The sequence below is a fragment of the Micromesistius poutassou genome (assembly GCF_964030765.1).
Source record: "Micromesistius poutassou genome assembly, chromosome: 9".
NCBI classification, from domain to species: Eukaryota; Metazoa; Chordata; class Actinopteri; order Gadiformes; family Gadidae; genus Micromesistius; species Micromesistius poutassou.
Genome location: NC_140279.1, coordinates 2,510,899 through 2,527,186, shown reverse-complemented (window position 1 = coordinate 2,527,186; position 16,288 = coordinate 2,510,899). Strand labels below are relative to the sequence as shown.

Genomic DNA, 16,288 nt, shown 5'->3' with positions numbered 1-16,288 from the left:
GTTTTAGGTAGAGGGTCTCCCTCCGCCTAAAACACACTTAAGATAATGTTGCTTTCAATACAAGACACATTGTTTTCATGGCCCTGCTTGCCTTTTTGTGTACAGTGACAGTGAAGCCATCAGCCACTTACGTACGTGTGGATATGGGCGTAAGTTGCTGACTCCGTGAGGTGAAACCATGAGGACATGTTCAGATCAATATCATGTGTAAGAGTGGTAGCAGATGACCGCGTGTGGACACAGATCCGTGTGTGAACGGCTGCGGATCAGACAAACGCAATAATCGCTTATCAAGATGTTGAACGAGGTTGGAGTCAGAGTCTGGGCTCTAGAATCAAGTGTCAGGGATGACTGACATATTCCGATTTCTCACATAGATAAGGAAGAGAAGGGCCCGGTTCAGCTTTTAAAAACACTGCTTTGGTTTTTCTCTATGACTCAAACTCACATTGTCTCAGTGGCTTTTCCCAACGTTTCTGTCTTTGTTTATATTTCCCATGTATATTATTCTCCAGGCACATGTCCTGCTCGAATCCCACCGCCATTACGACCGTGTCTGTATTCTGCTGCTTCAGCGGCTGCCCCCGCCCCTGGGGGGGGGGGATCAATTAGACGAGACCAGATTACACCAGATCAGACCAATCAGATCCGATCTAAATCTAAGCTAACACTCATGGACGTACACGATCCTCAGCTCAAAAGACAACGACAAACAACCAAAAATAAACACCATTACCGGATTAAAACGAGGAGAAGAAAATAACCAGTAGATGGGATGGACGGGGGGAAGAGAGAGATATGCGCACCGGGTCACCTCTGGGACTCCCATGAGGGCGGGGAAATGTCACACCCGTGCTGGATGTCTTTGACTCCTTCCCTTTCACCCGTGCGTCCTCATTTCGACGTGTCACTGAGGCTCTTTGACTCCTCAGCGGGGTCCTAAGGAGCCCGGTGGCGGGGCGGGGCTGTCGCCCTCACCCTAACGCAGCCCAGGCTAGTGAACCGCCTCATCACAGCACACGGGGGGGGGGGGGGGGGGAGGGGGGTCCTTAGATCGTCAAACCGTGTGTGTGGATCTCAGTGCGTGGCAGACACACGCGCACACACATCTTACCTTGGCGTGTGTGTGTGTGTGTGTGTGTGTGTGTGTGTGTGTGTGTGTGTGTGTGTGTGTGTGTGTGTGTGTGTGTGTGTGTGCGCGCACCGCGACGGGAATCCGTCCCGGCCGTGGTGATAACTACCTACCCAGCTGCCGGGCTCTTGTTTTTTCCCACCTCAGGAGTGGTGCATTGCAAATGGCTGCCATGTTAATGAACCTGAAAGGCTGTTATGACACCACAGCATCAGGTAGGGATAAATTAGGCTTTGGGGGTGGAGCGGGCTGGTGTGTGTGTGTGTGTGTGCGCACATGTGTCACACAAGTGTTTGCCTTTTTTTATTGTGTGTGTGTGTGCGCGCATGTATGTATCCATGCATGCAAGCTACAAGTCAAATCTGGTGTGAATGCCTGTAACTGGGCTGCACTCTTGGGTACTGGGAGAGGTAAGGGGGTGGGTGGGGATAGCGCAGGGTGGTGTTGGTGGGGGTGGTGTTGGTGGTTGTGGAAAGTGTGTGTGTGTGTGTGTGTGTGTGTGTGTGTGTGTGTGTGTGTGTGTGTGTGTGTGTGTGTGTGTGTGTGTGAGAGCATCTGACTAAGAAAATGAAAGTAGGGAAACAAGATGCCACACTGACACAGGAGACGAGTACCATCGGTGATTGTTTACATTGTTATCCAATTAACAGACCATAAGCATGGAGGCATCTGTCAACAAACAAAGCTGTTGTTTTCCCCCCTGCTCCGCCTAAGCCATATCTCTCTTCTCTGTGTGGGCCTCCGCGTGCGGCCACACGCACACACACACACCAGACAGACACAATCTCGCCCGCCCGCTTCCCCCGTTTGTTTTGACCTTGAGTCAATATCATTTCAATCAACCCATTTGGATTAAATCACTCCGTTACTTGTTGAATTATGAAATTGTCGGCAGCGACTAATTAAAGAAAACGTGATTTTCAAAGAGTCCGGGTAAACTCGGAACAGCCTGTGAGCCATCGGCACAGTTAAATAATTAAAAATAGATCATAATTGAGGCGCTTAGAAATCTGAATTGATTCCAGCGTTTGTGTGCGGCCTGAATAACCAACAAGGAAACAACAATACAATTACAGTCACTAAAGATTCTACCACCGCAAGTTCCAACTTTAAAACCTGGAACTTATGGAAAGGAGACCTGTCAATTCTTGGATTGAAAAACAGTAATAATCTCCCCCAATAATTAAATATATATTTCAAACAAGTCGTCATCACATTTCACAATATAATAACGCGCTAATAATATCACCTCGGTTAATAGCCACAACGCGGTGGCACATCTCCTCACGGCTCCCATCACATCATTAACACTCACAGGGAACTTTGAAATGAGCGTCGCCAATGCAGATTGCCTTATCCAAATGAAAAAAACACTTTGATAACAGAAGGGGGGCGGGTGGGGGGGGGGGGGGGGGAGGAACAGTACGGCTCGCGCAAAGAGAAAGAGAAAATAAACACAGCCCTCCTGAAAGATGTCCCGTTTCCAACTTAATCAAACGCGCAGCTGAAATAACGCATTTTTAATGAAGCCATTACAGGCCCTGACTATGTTAATTAAAACCAAATAACTTGTCTTTTTTAAAACTAGTGTTGTCAAGTGTTTATTTGGCCAATTACAAAAGCAGTGGGAGATCATTATCCGCTGCCAGCAGCGATGACAACACGTAGCGCCGGGGCGTGAACACAACACCGCTGAACAGGACAGATTAGGACGCCGCACATCAAAGAGACGGCTGCCTGGGCCGGGCACCGGCTGGGAGCAGGGGGGCCGAGGGAGGGAGAGAGAGAGAGAGAGAGGAGAACAGGGGCAGAGAGACACCAGGAGAGCCGAGGGAAAGAGAGAGGAGAATAGAGGGAGAGAGAGACACACACACCAAGAGAGCCAGGAGAGAAAGAGAACGAGAGAGAGAGGAGAAAAGAGGAAGACAGGGAGCGAGAGAAAATGAGCGAACAAGACCAGGAGAGCCAGGGGAGAGAGAGAGAGAACAGAGAGAGAGAAAGAGACACCAGGAGAGCCAGGGGAGAGAGAGAGAGAACAGAGAGAGAGAAAGAGACACCAGGAGAGCCAGGGGAGAGAGAATAAAGAGAGGGATCAGCCGGCCAGTCCTGGAGGAGGGAAAGAAGTGTAGAGCTAATGAAATAAAAGAAGGAGCACAAAACACTAATTGAGAAAAGAGGAGGGGGGAGGAGGGGAGGAGGAGAAGGACAGCAGGAGTGGAGCTGGCAGGACCAGGAGGGGAGGAAGGAGGCCCAGAGACATGGGAGGGAAAAGTGCCGGCGAGAGAGGGAAAGTCAAGAGGAGGAGGAGCAGATTAGAAGGACCGAGATCCCGGGGGACAACCGCTTTCTGACCTCAGGGAAGGAATTGGACCCGAAGGCATCTGCCTCTCTCTCTCTCGCAAAGAGGCGAGTGCACCTGTACACGTGCACACAGGCAGGCCTTTTATCAATTACCTGCTGTCCTAGCCAGGGACGTCTGCGTCGGTGTCATCGAGGAGGTGTGTGGGTCTGATGCCTCAAACAGGATATTAGGGGGATGGATGGATCCAAACCACTTTACCAATAAACTGCAATAGTTCTTCTGCGAAACATAATTCTTTCAGAATGAAAAAAAAAATCCAACAACCGGTTTCGGTGCAGATGTGAAATCCATCTCACAGACATCCACAGACCACGCTTGGTCGTTTTTGAACAGCTCTGTTTATTTTCCCCACATCTTAAGTTTTGTCTAAGAAGCATTTGGCTGAATTTGCACAGTTCAAACATTTGTTTGAGACGGAGCTGGAGGAGAGATTAGGAGAGTGGGAAACCAGGAAGAGGGTACAGTATCACAGTACCAAGAATAATATGCTGCTCAGACCGTGTTTGGGTTGTCACAGAAGCTGCTTCGGGCGAGGAGAGAAAACTGTGAAGGGGGGAATAATGAGCCCGGGTCTGATTCATGGCGCCTAAACACGCTCACTCGCTAGTCTAAAGAGGACAGGCTAATAGGCCTCTGCAATACTATTAGCGCTACGGCACGTTTTATTTATATCCCAATCTGGCGGCGTCACAAAAAAAAAAAAAAGTATAAGTCCCTCAACTGTCAGCTATATTCCACGCCCATATTTGGGCCAATTGTACACCATCTCTCCCTCATCCCCATTCATAAATGCTGAATTACTGCCGCGCATCCACCATGACGGCTGGGGGCGCCCCGGGGCGGCCCGAAGAGGGGGTTAAGTGAGACTCTCCCTCTGCAGTGGTCCCTCAGAGTAGCAGACCGCCACCGGCACTAAGAGAGGCTAAGTTAGCGGGGCACAACAAAGCCGGCTACACGTGCTGCCAGTGTACAGGCTGCTGTAGTGCCGCGAGGAGCTAAGCCGCTCGCAACCAAATGTTGAGGAGGAGACGGCATCCAAAACCAGGGTAATTATAGTCCCCCACCGGGCGACACACAGGGAGTTGCCACGGCGCAAATCTAGGGAGGGAAATCGCGTTGTTTTGGCATGCGTTTGATGAACAACTCGATCGATTTCCATTTCATCATTTATTAGTTTTTATCTATTTGACACACACTGGAACCGGCTGTTTGTGTGGCAAGGTGCTCCTGCTCGTCGAGCGTTATTTTGGGGTACGGGGGGGCGTATTTCAGTCACATCCACTCTTTTTTTTTTTCTTTCTTGTGCCGCAATACTGAAGACAACAGTAATGGCAATTCAGCAGAAGAAGAAGAAGAAGAAGGCAACACTGCGAAAAACCCAAAGCAAACAAAACACGAGCGAAGCCGCTGAAAAAGGGAAGGTTTCAACAGTTGTGGCGTCTGAGAAATGCAATAGTGGTGGATCCGCCATCCTGGGATGCTGGCAGCTCGGCAGGGGGAGCGTCTGGAGTGGATGAAGGCTCCCCTGTGCTCCCCTCTCATTTAATTACATTACAGAGCTGCCGGATTAGACGCGAGGCCTGTGTTCCGCACCGTCCCCGGTCCCCGCCTCCCCTCCCCCCGCCCCCCCCCCCCCCCCCCCCCCACAGCCATCCCCCAAATCTCTCGCCTTTTGTTTTCTGGAAGCAACTTGCTTCCCTCCGCTTCCCTCCGCTTGTTGTTTTTATTTGTTCTTCCATACTCACAGAATGTATCTCTAAAATAAATGTTTTCTTTTCAGGATTTCCCGCTCTCGCCCCCGTTCTGCAGCGTCAGCGTCCCCATCCCGCTGCCTTCTCCCCCCCCCCTCTAAGCCCGCCGTCCTGTTTCTGCCCCGAATTTCCTCCTGCGATGCAGACACATCTTTATCTCTGTCTCAAACACATGTTTACTCTTGATTATAAAGAGACAACTGTGAATCCTTTAAGTGACAAAGTTGTGAGCGAGGCATGTTGTCGCTTGAAAATATTTGTGGATGTGTTGAAGTGGCTGATTGCGACGCCGGGGCGAGAGTGTGCGGCGGCGATGTGACTGCGTGTGTGTTAGTTTGAGGTGTTTATGCGCCTAGTGTTCCCTGCAGACCGCCATGGCACACTGCCTGGGCAGGCCTACACACACACACACACACACACACACACACACACACACACACACACACACACACACACACACACACACACACACACACACACACACACACACACACACACACACACACACACACACACGCACGCTTGCATGCGCGCGCAAACTCCCCCCTTGATTAATGGAAATCTCATTTTTGTTTCCAGCAGCAAGGCTAATTAAGCATGTAGTTAAAGCAGTGCTCATTAGCCAGCAGCAGAGTGCTGCAGCCCAGGCCCTCTAATGAGAGGCTGCAGTCGCCTGGCTGCAGCGCGAGCCATAGAGAATACTCCCGTTAGTGCTGACAACTGTATCCTAACACTGACAGAGTGTAATGTATACACAATGGGCTGATACTAATTAATATTCACCCAATATATACACCCGGGCAGGTGCGCCTGGATTTAGCGCTTGGCTTAACCGATCCTTTCCGCAGGTACGGGTAAACAAACACACAGACGTGGGGAACGCACCCGCTGTCACACACCGCCCCACACAGAATCAACAACCACACAAGTGAAAAAAACTTAACACACACACACACACACACACACATAACACAAACATACAGCAAAAGTACAGCATTGGGGCCCGGCGACAGGTACAGAGCCATTCCCCTCAGCGGCGGGGCCCGTTGTCCCCCCCCCCCCCCCCTCACAATCCGGGCCCAGGAGGCCCAGCCGGGCGGACGTCTGCTCTCGGGCTGGGACACCGGAGCCAATTACAGCCGTGGAACTCTCCAGCAGAGACGCCAGGTAGGATTACCATCCATTTAAGAGCTGACCAATCAAGGCCTCTCTTCCCTAAACGGTCAACCATAGAAATCCTGCCCGTCAAGCACAGTCATGCACTCAGCGTCATCCTCTCAATGGTGGAGAGCGGAGAGTGTGTTATTTTGGAGTTGTATCTTCTTTAAAATCCCGCAGTCTCTCCTCACACCCCCTCTAACCCTGCCCACAGCGCCGTCGAGTGCGTCGGGGGTGGAAAAGCGTGTTCGTGTTGCGTGCGAGCGTTGACGGCCGTCCTACGTACATTTTTACGCGGGAAGGTGGTGAGCAGCTTGAACTCTTCAAAGGGGTACCCCTTGGACGCCACAAAGTCGAAGAGGACCTGCAGCTTACAGCTGCCGAGGAAACGCCGCTCCAGGAACTCGCCGCTTGGCGTGCGGATACGCAGCTTGCTGATTGGCTCGCTCTTCTCCTGGGTGGGCTCCGGCGGCAGGGCCTGCTCCAGGGACAGACGGATCGCCTGGGAGGAGGAGGAGCAGAGAGGACGGAAGAGGATGAGAGGGAGGACGGGAGGAAAGGGGAACAGCACCTTATGAAGCACCTGGTGGATAGTGATGGTTTGAATGTTTTTGAAGTTGCAATGTTTTTGGGCGATATCGCAACAGCTGGTGGTTCGACTAGCAAATGTATGAACTCTGAAACGTCAGAGAGGAGCAGCAGAGGGCAGGAGAAGGTTTGATGAAGGGCAGTAGAAGAGGTGGACATCGACAACAGGTCGCAAAACACCTTATGAAAAATGATGCGTTTGAAATTTGAATACTTTTGAAGTTGCAATGTTTTTGAGCACTACCATAATATCTGGTTGATATGGCCAATGTATACGAATTTTAGCTCATCCTGCGATGCATCATTCAACAGTTATTAAACACTGTGCTGGGTGACTGATCTTATTCTGTTTAAATATTTGCACACCATCTTTTGTCCATTATCGACATTAAACAAAAAAAAAAAACGAACCACAGTTTTAATTTTTTATCAATGGCAGCTTAGCCACCACATAAACTCCACCATCCACCGTGCCCTCCATCGGCAAAGCCAATCAACTCTCCAGCGTCTCAGAGACCCTGCTCCTAACATCTCCCTCTGGCCTTCTCTCCACCCTGGCTGTCCCTGCCACCCCCACCGCTCCCTCCCCCAGCTTGTTGTTCGTGTTGGGCCAGCCGGGGAGCATATGCTGTGACAACAGGCCCCGGCTTTATTTACACACCATAATGCAATTATATTTCATAAGAGTGTACAACAGTAGCTCATTAGCAGCTTCTGGTGTGCTGGTGGGCAGGGCAGGGCGCGTGCCGCCCAGCTATGACACATCCCCCAGGTACCCTGGCTGATGCTGACTGAGATAAAGGAGACCCCTGGGACACACACACACACACACACACACACACACACAGGAGGGTGCACTCGGAAGGTTAACACAAAACCACATTGAGACAAAGACAACCACATACACACGTGTGCACAGATGACAGTGCAAGCGTCCCTACTTAAAACACCACAAGGCTGGGGGGGGGAGCACACACACACACACACACACACATACACACACACACACACAAAGAAGCATGCATGGCTCCATCCCTCCAGGCGTTTATTCACCTTGCTAGCGCCACCAGGCTAACCACAGACAGAGCAAACAGAAAGGGGGAGGGGGCGGAAGAAGCAGAACCACCCAGCCACGCCCACACACAGACAAATAAAGTGACACCAAACCACATGGGCACATGGCTGCAAAAACACAAAAACATTTGCATGGCTGGGGGTGCACGTGCACGTAGGAGGTATGGACACACACACACACACACACACACTGACACACTCTTCAATTCATCTACTATTACTTTCATCTTCCTTTGCGTTGCACAAAGGTACACAAGCACCGAACTCTAATTCCCAGTCGCACTTTGGTCTCTCCTGCGACTGCTTATGTTTTTGACTGTTCACAACAGTCAAAGACGTTAATATATTACTTTTTTGTCATATATTGTTTAAAGTTTTTCAGAAAAAAATGGCAATATTCAAGCTCACACTATAGGGTATAGTGTGAGCTTGAATATTGCCTTTTTTTAAGAAAAACTTTAAACAATATATGACAAAAAAGTTTGTATTTCTACACATGAGAAATATATTTAAAAAGGTTTTATCCTGCCTCAACAGCTCTCAGAGAGGAAATGGTTAGTTATCATGATTGTAATTGAAGGTGTTGAAAACAGTGTCTATTTGTATTTACTACTACTGAAAAAACAACAACATCCAGTTTGTTCTTAGGACCACTGTTCGTTAGCTAACTCACAGTGGTCATAAGAACAAACTGGATGTTGTTGTTCATCCACTTATTTATCACTATGGGGACTTGCACTCCAAGGTGGAACAGCACAGGCTAGTTCTCCCTGCAGGTCATGAGCCACGGTTATGATGACCCACAGAGGCCAACATTGTCCAGCCTCCCAGAGACAGCTGTCGCTAAACCCCACGTGGACGTCGGCAGTGTAGCATAACGCTACCACTTCCGACCAGGGAAACCATAGAAACCATAGAGTTTGGAACGGGAGCAGGGACATAAATAAGAATGACATAGCGGTGATAACCACTATAACCATAGTGATGGTTATAGTGTCCTTTGTTGTTAAAAAAAACACACACACACACACACAAATGCATGCATACACACGAGTTAACCTAGGGGACAACAGTGATATAATTAAGAAGGCAGCCTTTTGTTGTCGTCTTTTTAAATTTGGAGACAAATCACCTGAGCGAGCTAGGTCACCTGATACCTTTCAGTGGCCCAAGGCTAGCTGCTGCTGAGCAAACAGCAATCAGCCAGGGCTGCACTGTACCACTAAAGGACCATTATTATACTGGTGCCATCTTCACAGACAATATTGTTTTTCTTTTCTGCATGCGCGTGTGCATGTGTGTGCGTGTATGTGTGTGTCCTGTTCACATGCAATTATTGTTGTGAGTGCATGTGTGTTTACTTAAGACTGTCTATGCATGTGTGTGGCCATGTATGTGTAAGCGTGCATGTGTCTGTGTATGTATGTGCGTCAGCCCGTACACACAAATTGTACAAAGTCGTTTGTCCACCTGCGCTTCAATATGAACCCTGTACAAATATGCAGCGTTTAAACAGAACAATAACTTAATTGAACGTGTGTGTGTGTGTGTGCACCTACACCACAGATGCAACACAAATGTGGTTTAGCGACTGAAAGGTTTTTTGCGATACTGCAATATATTTGTCTCACTCTGCTGTCCTGGTGGCAGTGACAGAGGATAATACACTGGATAAACAACTGCTGGCTCTGCCAACGCTACCGTGTGAGTGGCACGTTGTGTTCGAAATGCAAACAGTTCACAATACAACGCTAAGGAACACGGCGTAGAACGGGGAAGCGCGTTCTATGTACCCACATCAAACCTCTGTTTGATACTTGCTATGCCACAGTACTGAACAGAGGAGCCAATCACTAGCACCATTATAAACATCACACATTACAAAATGCACCACTTGATTTGGGGTTATGTAGGAAACAGAATGGCGTCAACGCCAAATATGACCGCTATCAACAATACACAACACCACACAAAAGGGAGACTGTATTGGATCACCAAGGACAAATCCCAAAAACAATTGAGGTAATATTGCTCCACCACTCCAGTGCCTTATAAATGATGATAATGAATGTACGGTGAAAGAAAAACCAAAGGAAAATGTCTTTGGTACTGATGGACTATCCCCTGCTCACCTCCTTCTCATCTTCCTGCTCCTTCCTCATTTGTTCTTGGCGCACCTGTTCCGCCTCCTCCTTCTCTTGTGCTTCTCTCTGCAACGCAAACACATTATTATTAACATATTCCTCACGCTTTGCGTCCGTGGCACGTCGCAGTCTGAAGTAGCCACAGGGCTGTAGCGTGTGCTTGTAAACCCATCATCCTGACTGACGGGATTGACAGTTGAAATTAAAAATTGCAACAACAAGCCGTGGGTTGGGCCCTTGTTTCATTGCCATGACCAGATTGTTGACTGGCATGTTGGCCTTCCCCCCCCCCCCCCGGTCGAAGACAGCGAAATGGCCGTCTTCAGCCCTCCCCGGCCCCAGTCCCGACCGCGTACCTTCTTGCGGTCAGCCTCTAGGGACAGGCGGTAGGCCTCGTCCTGCTCCCGCTTCACCATCTCCCTCGCCTCGCGCTCGTCCTGGGGTTGTCGGGAGAGGAGAGAGAACAAAAGGAGACAAAAGACGGTTTAGTTTTTAGTACAACAGGGCACTAAAGGCATGTGTTGACCCAGGGACAAGACAAACATCTCTGTGGGAGCCATGGAAGACCTTGTGCATGGTGGGACTCAAACACCAGGTATAGCAGAGCAGCGAGCGGGGAGCGCTTCATTCTGGCATGCTCGTCCTTTGCCAGGGGGGCCTCTTTTAGGTCCCCCCCCCCCCCCCCCCCCACAACCACCACCCTCACCCAACCCCCCCCCCCACCCCATCTGTTTTTCCTCTTTTCCCTTTCATTCACTTTCTTTTGCTGTTTGTACAGAGGAAAGGGGACTCCCTCTACCTGCTGTGGGGACAAGGTGTTTTGTGAAGAGCAGAGCCTAAATAATTGGGCCCATTGTGCTGATAGCGCACAGCCATTTGTCCCCGCCGCTCTATGGGGGCCCACACTGGGGGCAGGCCAGGATGTGACAAGGTACGGCGTCTATTGTGGCGATGCGAGGGATAATGCGTCCGCGAGGTTGGGGTTAGGCCTAGAAAAAGAGATGTGCCATATTGTTGCATTGAGTTTGAATTTGCAAAGGATACATTAGTGCTTTGAGTACACATAATACGTTCGACCGGTTAAAAGAAACTGTAGTTGAATGGCAGCGAGACGGCCTCAAAGAAATCGGTAAAAGACCATCAGTGTATGAATTCAAAGTCACACAAACAATACAAATACAAAAAAAACACATGCACACACACAGGCTAAAGAGAAACACTTCATCTTTTTGTGCGGCACAACTGCGCCCTACAATAGTTATATGAAATTGTTTACCAAAAGAAAACGCCCTGTTTTTCTGTATACAACTAAAGCCATTCACAGATAGCCATGTATATTGCATTGTTTCCGCGTCTTCCCAGGTCCTGAAATGAGAATAAAGCGACCTGAAATTGGCCCCTTTATATGGACATACAGGAAATGATCTCATTAGCGACCTGAAAAAAGGACAACAAAACACATCACCCCTCACAAAACAAACAGAAGTTAACCGCGGCTGAGAGGGGAGCCGCTGAGTTCAGCTTGTAGTCTCTTCTAGAACGTAGCCGGCCAGCTGCTTCCACTTCCACAGACACAACAGTCACCCTCAGACTGGAATGTCTAAGCAGGCTAGACGTTTGCGGTCGTGTCTGACTGCCGAAGTTGAAGAGCAAAGAGAGAGAAAGCGAGGGTGAGACAGAGGAGGAGGGGAGACGGAAAGAGAGAGAGAGAAAAAAAATAAACAGGGGGGAGGGGGGGGGGGGGTAAATGGTGAAGAGAGACAAGACCCAGCGAGGCTTGAGATCTTTGCCGCAACTCAACATTTTGGGATGTACGTCAAGGTTGACTTCACCCCAGAGATGGAAGGGATCTTGTCAGCTGGAGGATATAGTGGAATTCCTGGGGCTGTTCGAACCGGTGCAGAATAATCCTGCATGTGCATCACACCCTCATCACCACTTGAACTCTCCTCGGCTGCATTATCACGAGCCATTTCCCCCCACGAAGCCTGATGCCTGTGCAATTATCACACTTCACTCATAATTAGGGAGATGGGCCTTTCTGTCCTTCCCCAGCAGCTCTGACACAGCCTCATTCACACTGTCATAATGAAATCTGATTACATCATTATCTGGCGCATATCTAGCGTTATAAAGCATTTGAGTGAGAAAAAAACGATTTGATTGTGATGACAAAAAAAGTAGTACACGGCATATGGTCTTTTAAAAAAGTATTCTACCCAACATAAACGTCTAACTGAACAGATGAAGAAAAGCAAAGCTCATGTATGACAAGGAGGTTAACACATGGGAAAGGGAAGGAAAAGTGCTTTTAGTATGACGAGAAAAACGTATGGTATTGATCGCGGTGTGGAGTTCAATAATAATAACAATAATTCCTATTTTAGCATACAAGTGACCATCCCAATAGAGTCACACCTTTAAGAACCCATGCAACCCATCAATGAGCTCACAAATATACACTAATTAGGGAGGGCCTTTTTTCTTTACCCACACAAGCTTTAACTATCCAAGGCATGTTGCACAGTTGCTTACAAACGGAATGAGCAACAAGAACACACTAGCAGACAACATCCAACACCCTTGTGTATCACGACACATAGGTACATAATCTGAATAGCTCTGGTGGTTTCTGTGGAGCAGGCTTGATCTGTGTCAAGAGAACATTCTCTTGTCATTTGAAGTGTAGCAGAATAGATCTCCAGCCCTTAAGAGTCACCCAGTGAAACACAGAGGAGAGGTCGTGCCGCGGGGCTGGCGGTGACGACACCGTTCCCCCCCCCCCCGACCTCCTGGGTTCCCATGACCGGGGTAAGACACCAGCATTGTTGAGATAGCAGAGTTGACTCACTGCATGACTGGCTGATTTGAGACGGCTAAATACCTATGATGGTGTGACACTGGACTAAATTAGCTACAGTAGTCAAACATAGGCACGGCAGATGTCTGTGAGTGACTTAATAGTCTGGGGGAACCTGAGGTCACAGGGTGAAGTCTCGAGTCATCGACTGTGCAGACCCAAAGACATACGATATGTCCCATTGGAAGACAGTGATGGAGTTTGGTCAATATTAAAACACAAGAAATGCTACTAATTATAATATACCACTGATATACTCATATACTAAAATATATGCAATAAAAATGCATGCTCATAATATATTACAAATACCTAAACTATATTTTGATCTAATGCTAATAAAATAGTACAAGTACTAATGCCATAATTATATTATGAATACTAATATAATAAAAATACAAATTCTAACACTGTATTATGAATTATAATGCTAATAATATACAGAAAATACTAATGATAATAGTAGAGAGAAAATGTAAAATGTACCCCCTCTCTAAGGTAGTACTTTCCCAACAGGCACACATGACAACAACGCCCCAGGTGATTCCTCACAATTGAACAGATGATCTTCCTTTAAAAAAAATCACTCCAACATCCAACGGCCTGCAAGGCAAAAGGCGCATAGAGCTGTATTCCAACCCCTGATTGATGTCATTGACCAAACCAACAAGCAAAAAAGAGCGAGCTCACGCTTTGACGGACACAAAGGGAAGATTGGGTTTGTGGGGGGGGTTGGAGTCTTTGACAGTGAGGGAAACCTCTCTGGTCGTACTGTCCCAGAGCCCGGCCGTCTCTCCCGACATGAAAGGGGGGAGAGCCACGGCGGCTGGGCTTTCTTCTGCCGAGCGGAGCCCTCAATGGTGTTTGTCCTGGGTCTATTGGATTAAACGCAGGCCGTGGACGGAGGCTGGGGAGCGCACCGACGGGCAGACACACGAGGTTGACTCAGTGGGACAACTCTGTATCCTGTGCCTATTCAGAGACCAAAAGGCCACTGTCGACTCACAGTAAAAGGACCCCCCCTTCTGTACTCTGAGTTCAATGGCATGTATGCTGTTTGCATTCCTCTTACGACTCTTTGTGATGTGTCTCAGCATGTTGTCGTTTAGCTCTGCCACGTTGCCAGACATCAGACCCAGTCAAGTGGCCTTCCCTCACAAGTTCTACAGAGTTACACACTGTGGGTCATAATTACGGGGGCTCTGTGTACGCCTGGGTTACTGTACTACTGTGAGGGGCCCCAACGAGGCTGTGACCAGAGTTTAGCAGAGATTGTTACGTGTGGATAGTGCGTGTAGTGGGTTTGATCCCAAATCGGGGGACAGATTCAAGTATTTTTGGTTATGGAGCCAAACCCACAGTTTAACTCTCAATAACATACCATGACTTCCACCCCTGAATGTTTACCACAAGGAAGTCTATTTTGGAGTCTAAAGGAAAACGGTAGTTCCCTCCATACCTCGTCCTTGATGTCCTCTTGTTGCTGTGCTGTGAAGATCTCCTGGGCCCCCATTAGCCTCATCATCAGCTCATCCACTGTCGTGTTCCCTGAACATCAACGACCAACAAGGAGTCAAGACAGAGAGAGCCCGTAGAAATATTTGTAGACACAAAAAAGAAGGATCACCAAGTAGGACATTGAAATTAACATTGAAATGAAAAGGAAATATTTATATGAATTCTAATTGGTGAAAAATTCTTAGCTTATAATAACCTTGAATGACGTTTAACACTTCGTTGGACGTGCGTTTGCCCATGACTACGAGGAGCAGGGGGAACTGGTCCGTCTTGTAGGTCCGTATGGTCTGTGCCACCACACTGCCAAAATGCCTTGTGCACATGGTGAGTAGTCTGCAACACAAAAACAACGGCTGAAATGAGTGAATTTTTTTCCACACAGGCCTCGTCTCTGCTGTGGTTAACAGACATGCAGCTACTAATTATGCAAATAAGATAACAAAAGCAAATGGATAGGCCAGAGCAGTTACATTTGAGTCCATTACAGACACATTTGTGTGTATTATACGCTCCTGCTTTGACACACACACACACACACACACACACACACACACACACACACACACACACACACACACACACACACACACACACACACACACACACACACACACACACACACACAGGAAGGTATATTTGCCAACATTCCATATGCAAAGCACAGAGGAGAAATACACCAAACTCACGGCATTAAGGACTTTAAAACCAATTCTGCCTTTTCCTCATTCCATCAGAGTGACACGCTGTCTAAATAGGAGCCCACATATAAATTAGTATTCCTCACCAGGCTCCCTGAATTGATAGGGCAAGAGAGGATTTCTTATTCCATTACAAAGACAGAACTTTTTTAAATTAACATTTCAGGGAAGGAAAAGGGTAGCAGGCAACCGGGGCCCCGCGCCGCGCTCGCTGTAAATGTCATAATATTAATGAATTGCTATAGAGTGAATGCAAATATAGATGAGCTTTTTCTCCTCCTCCTGCTGCTGCCTTTTAATAAGATCTACTTTAATAACTGGGCTGGTAAGATGCAGGAGTAATGGAACGAGGGAGAGCGGCAGAGGGTCAGGGGGAGATGAGGTGGCGTGGTCGGAGCAGACCGCTTTCAAATTAAAAACATGAATTAAAGTTGAGACTAGAGAGACTTGGGCCAAGTTCCAGATGCTGGAACCTGTGTGAGCATGAGAACGCTCTGGGATAAATTGGGATAATCATAATCATCCATTGTGAATATCAGGAATGTAACATTTTCAAATGTGAAAAATGAAGCCCTAAAAATAAATGTTGTATCGATGAACATTCTCTTGCTAGACCCCTAATAAACATCTCTGCCATTTAGATAAATCATTGAGCTTCAATCTCAATTTGATGGCAACTCACAAGCTTATAGGTATATATAAGTATATATAATATTGTTAACACTCAAATAACAGTCCTTGAATCTGACCTAGAGCCTGACTGAGCCCGTTTAACATACTCCTAAACCTTGAACTTCCTGTGACCTGGCGCAGCCCACCTCAAACAGAGGCTGTCAAGGTACCCCGACTCCTGCAGTGCGCTGTGATCTTGACACTGGTTCTTGTAAAGCCCTCAGCCAAGGCCCGACCACAACAATGGCTCGGAGGGAAACTCTAAACTGTAATGAAAGTCTGGGGTGACAATGAACCCCACCCTGAGGGGAAACCCAATCCCACTACCCTC

General features: G+C 48.1%; 1 protein-coding gene across 2 annotated transcripts in view; it reads right to left on the bottom strand.

Annotated features, from left to right (window-relative positions):
* Window positions 1–16,288, bottom strand: part of faf1 (Fas (TNFRSF6) associated factor 1) — a 58,623-nt gene that overhangs the window by 3,021 nt on the left and 39,314 nt on the right. For both annotated transcript variants that reach the window (XM_084472642.1, XM_084472643.1), the window contains exons 14-18: window positions 14,784–14,920; window positions 14,529–14,617; window positions 10,566–10,646; window positions 10,198–10,275; window positions 6,690–6,905 (exon numbers count right to left, since the gene is read on the bottom strand). In XM_084472642.1, coding sequence (XP_084328768.1) covers window positions 6,690–6,905; window positions 10,198–10,275; window positions 10,566–10,646; window positions 14,529–14,617; window positions 14,784–14,920 — 601 coding nt within the window. The remainder of the gene's footprint in view (window positions 1–6,689; window positions 6,906–10,197; window positions 10,276–10,565; window positions 10,647–14,528; window positions 14,618–14,783; window positions 14,921–16,288) is intronic.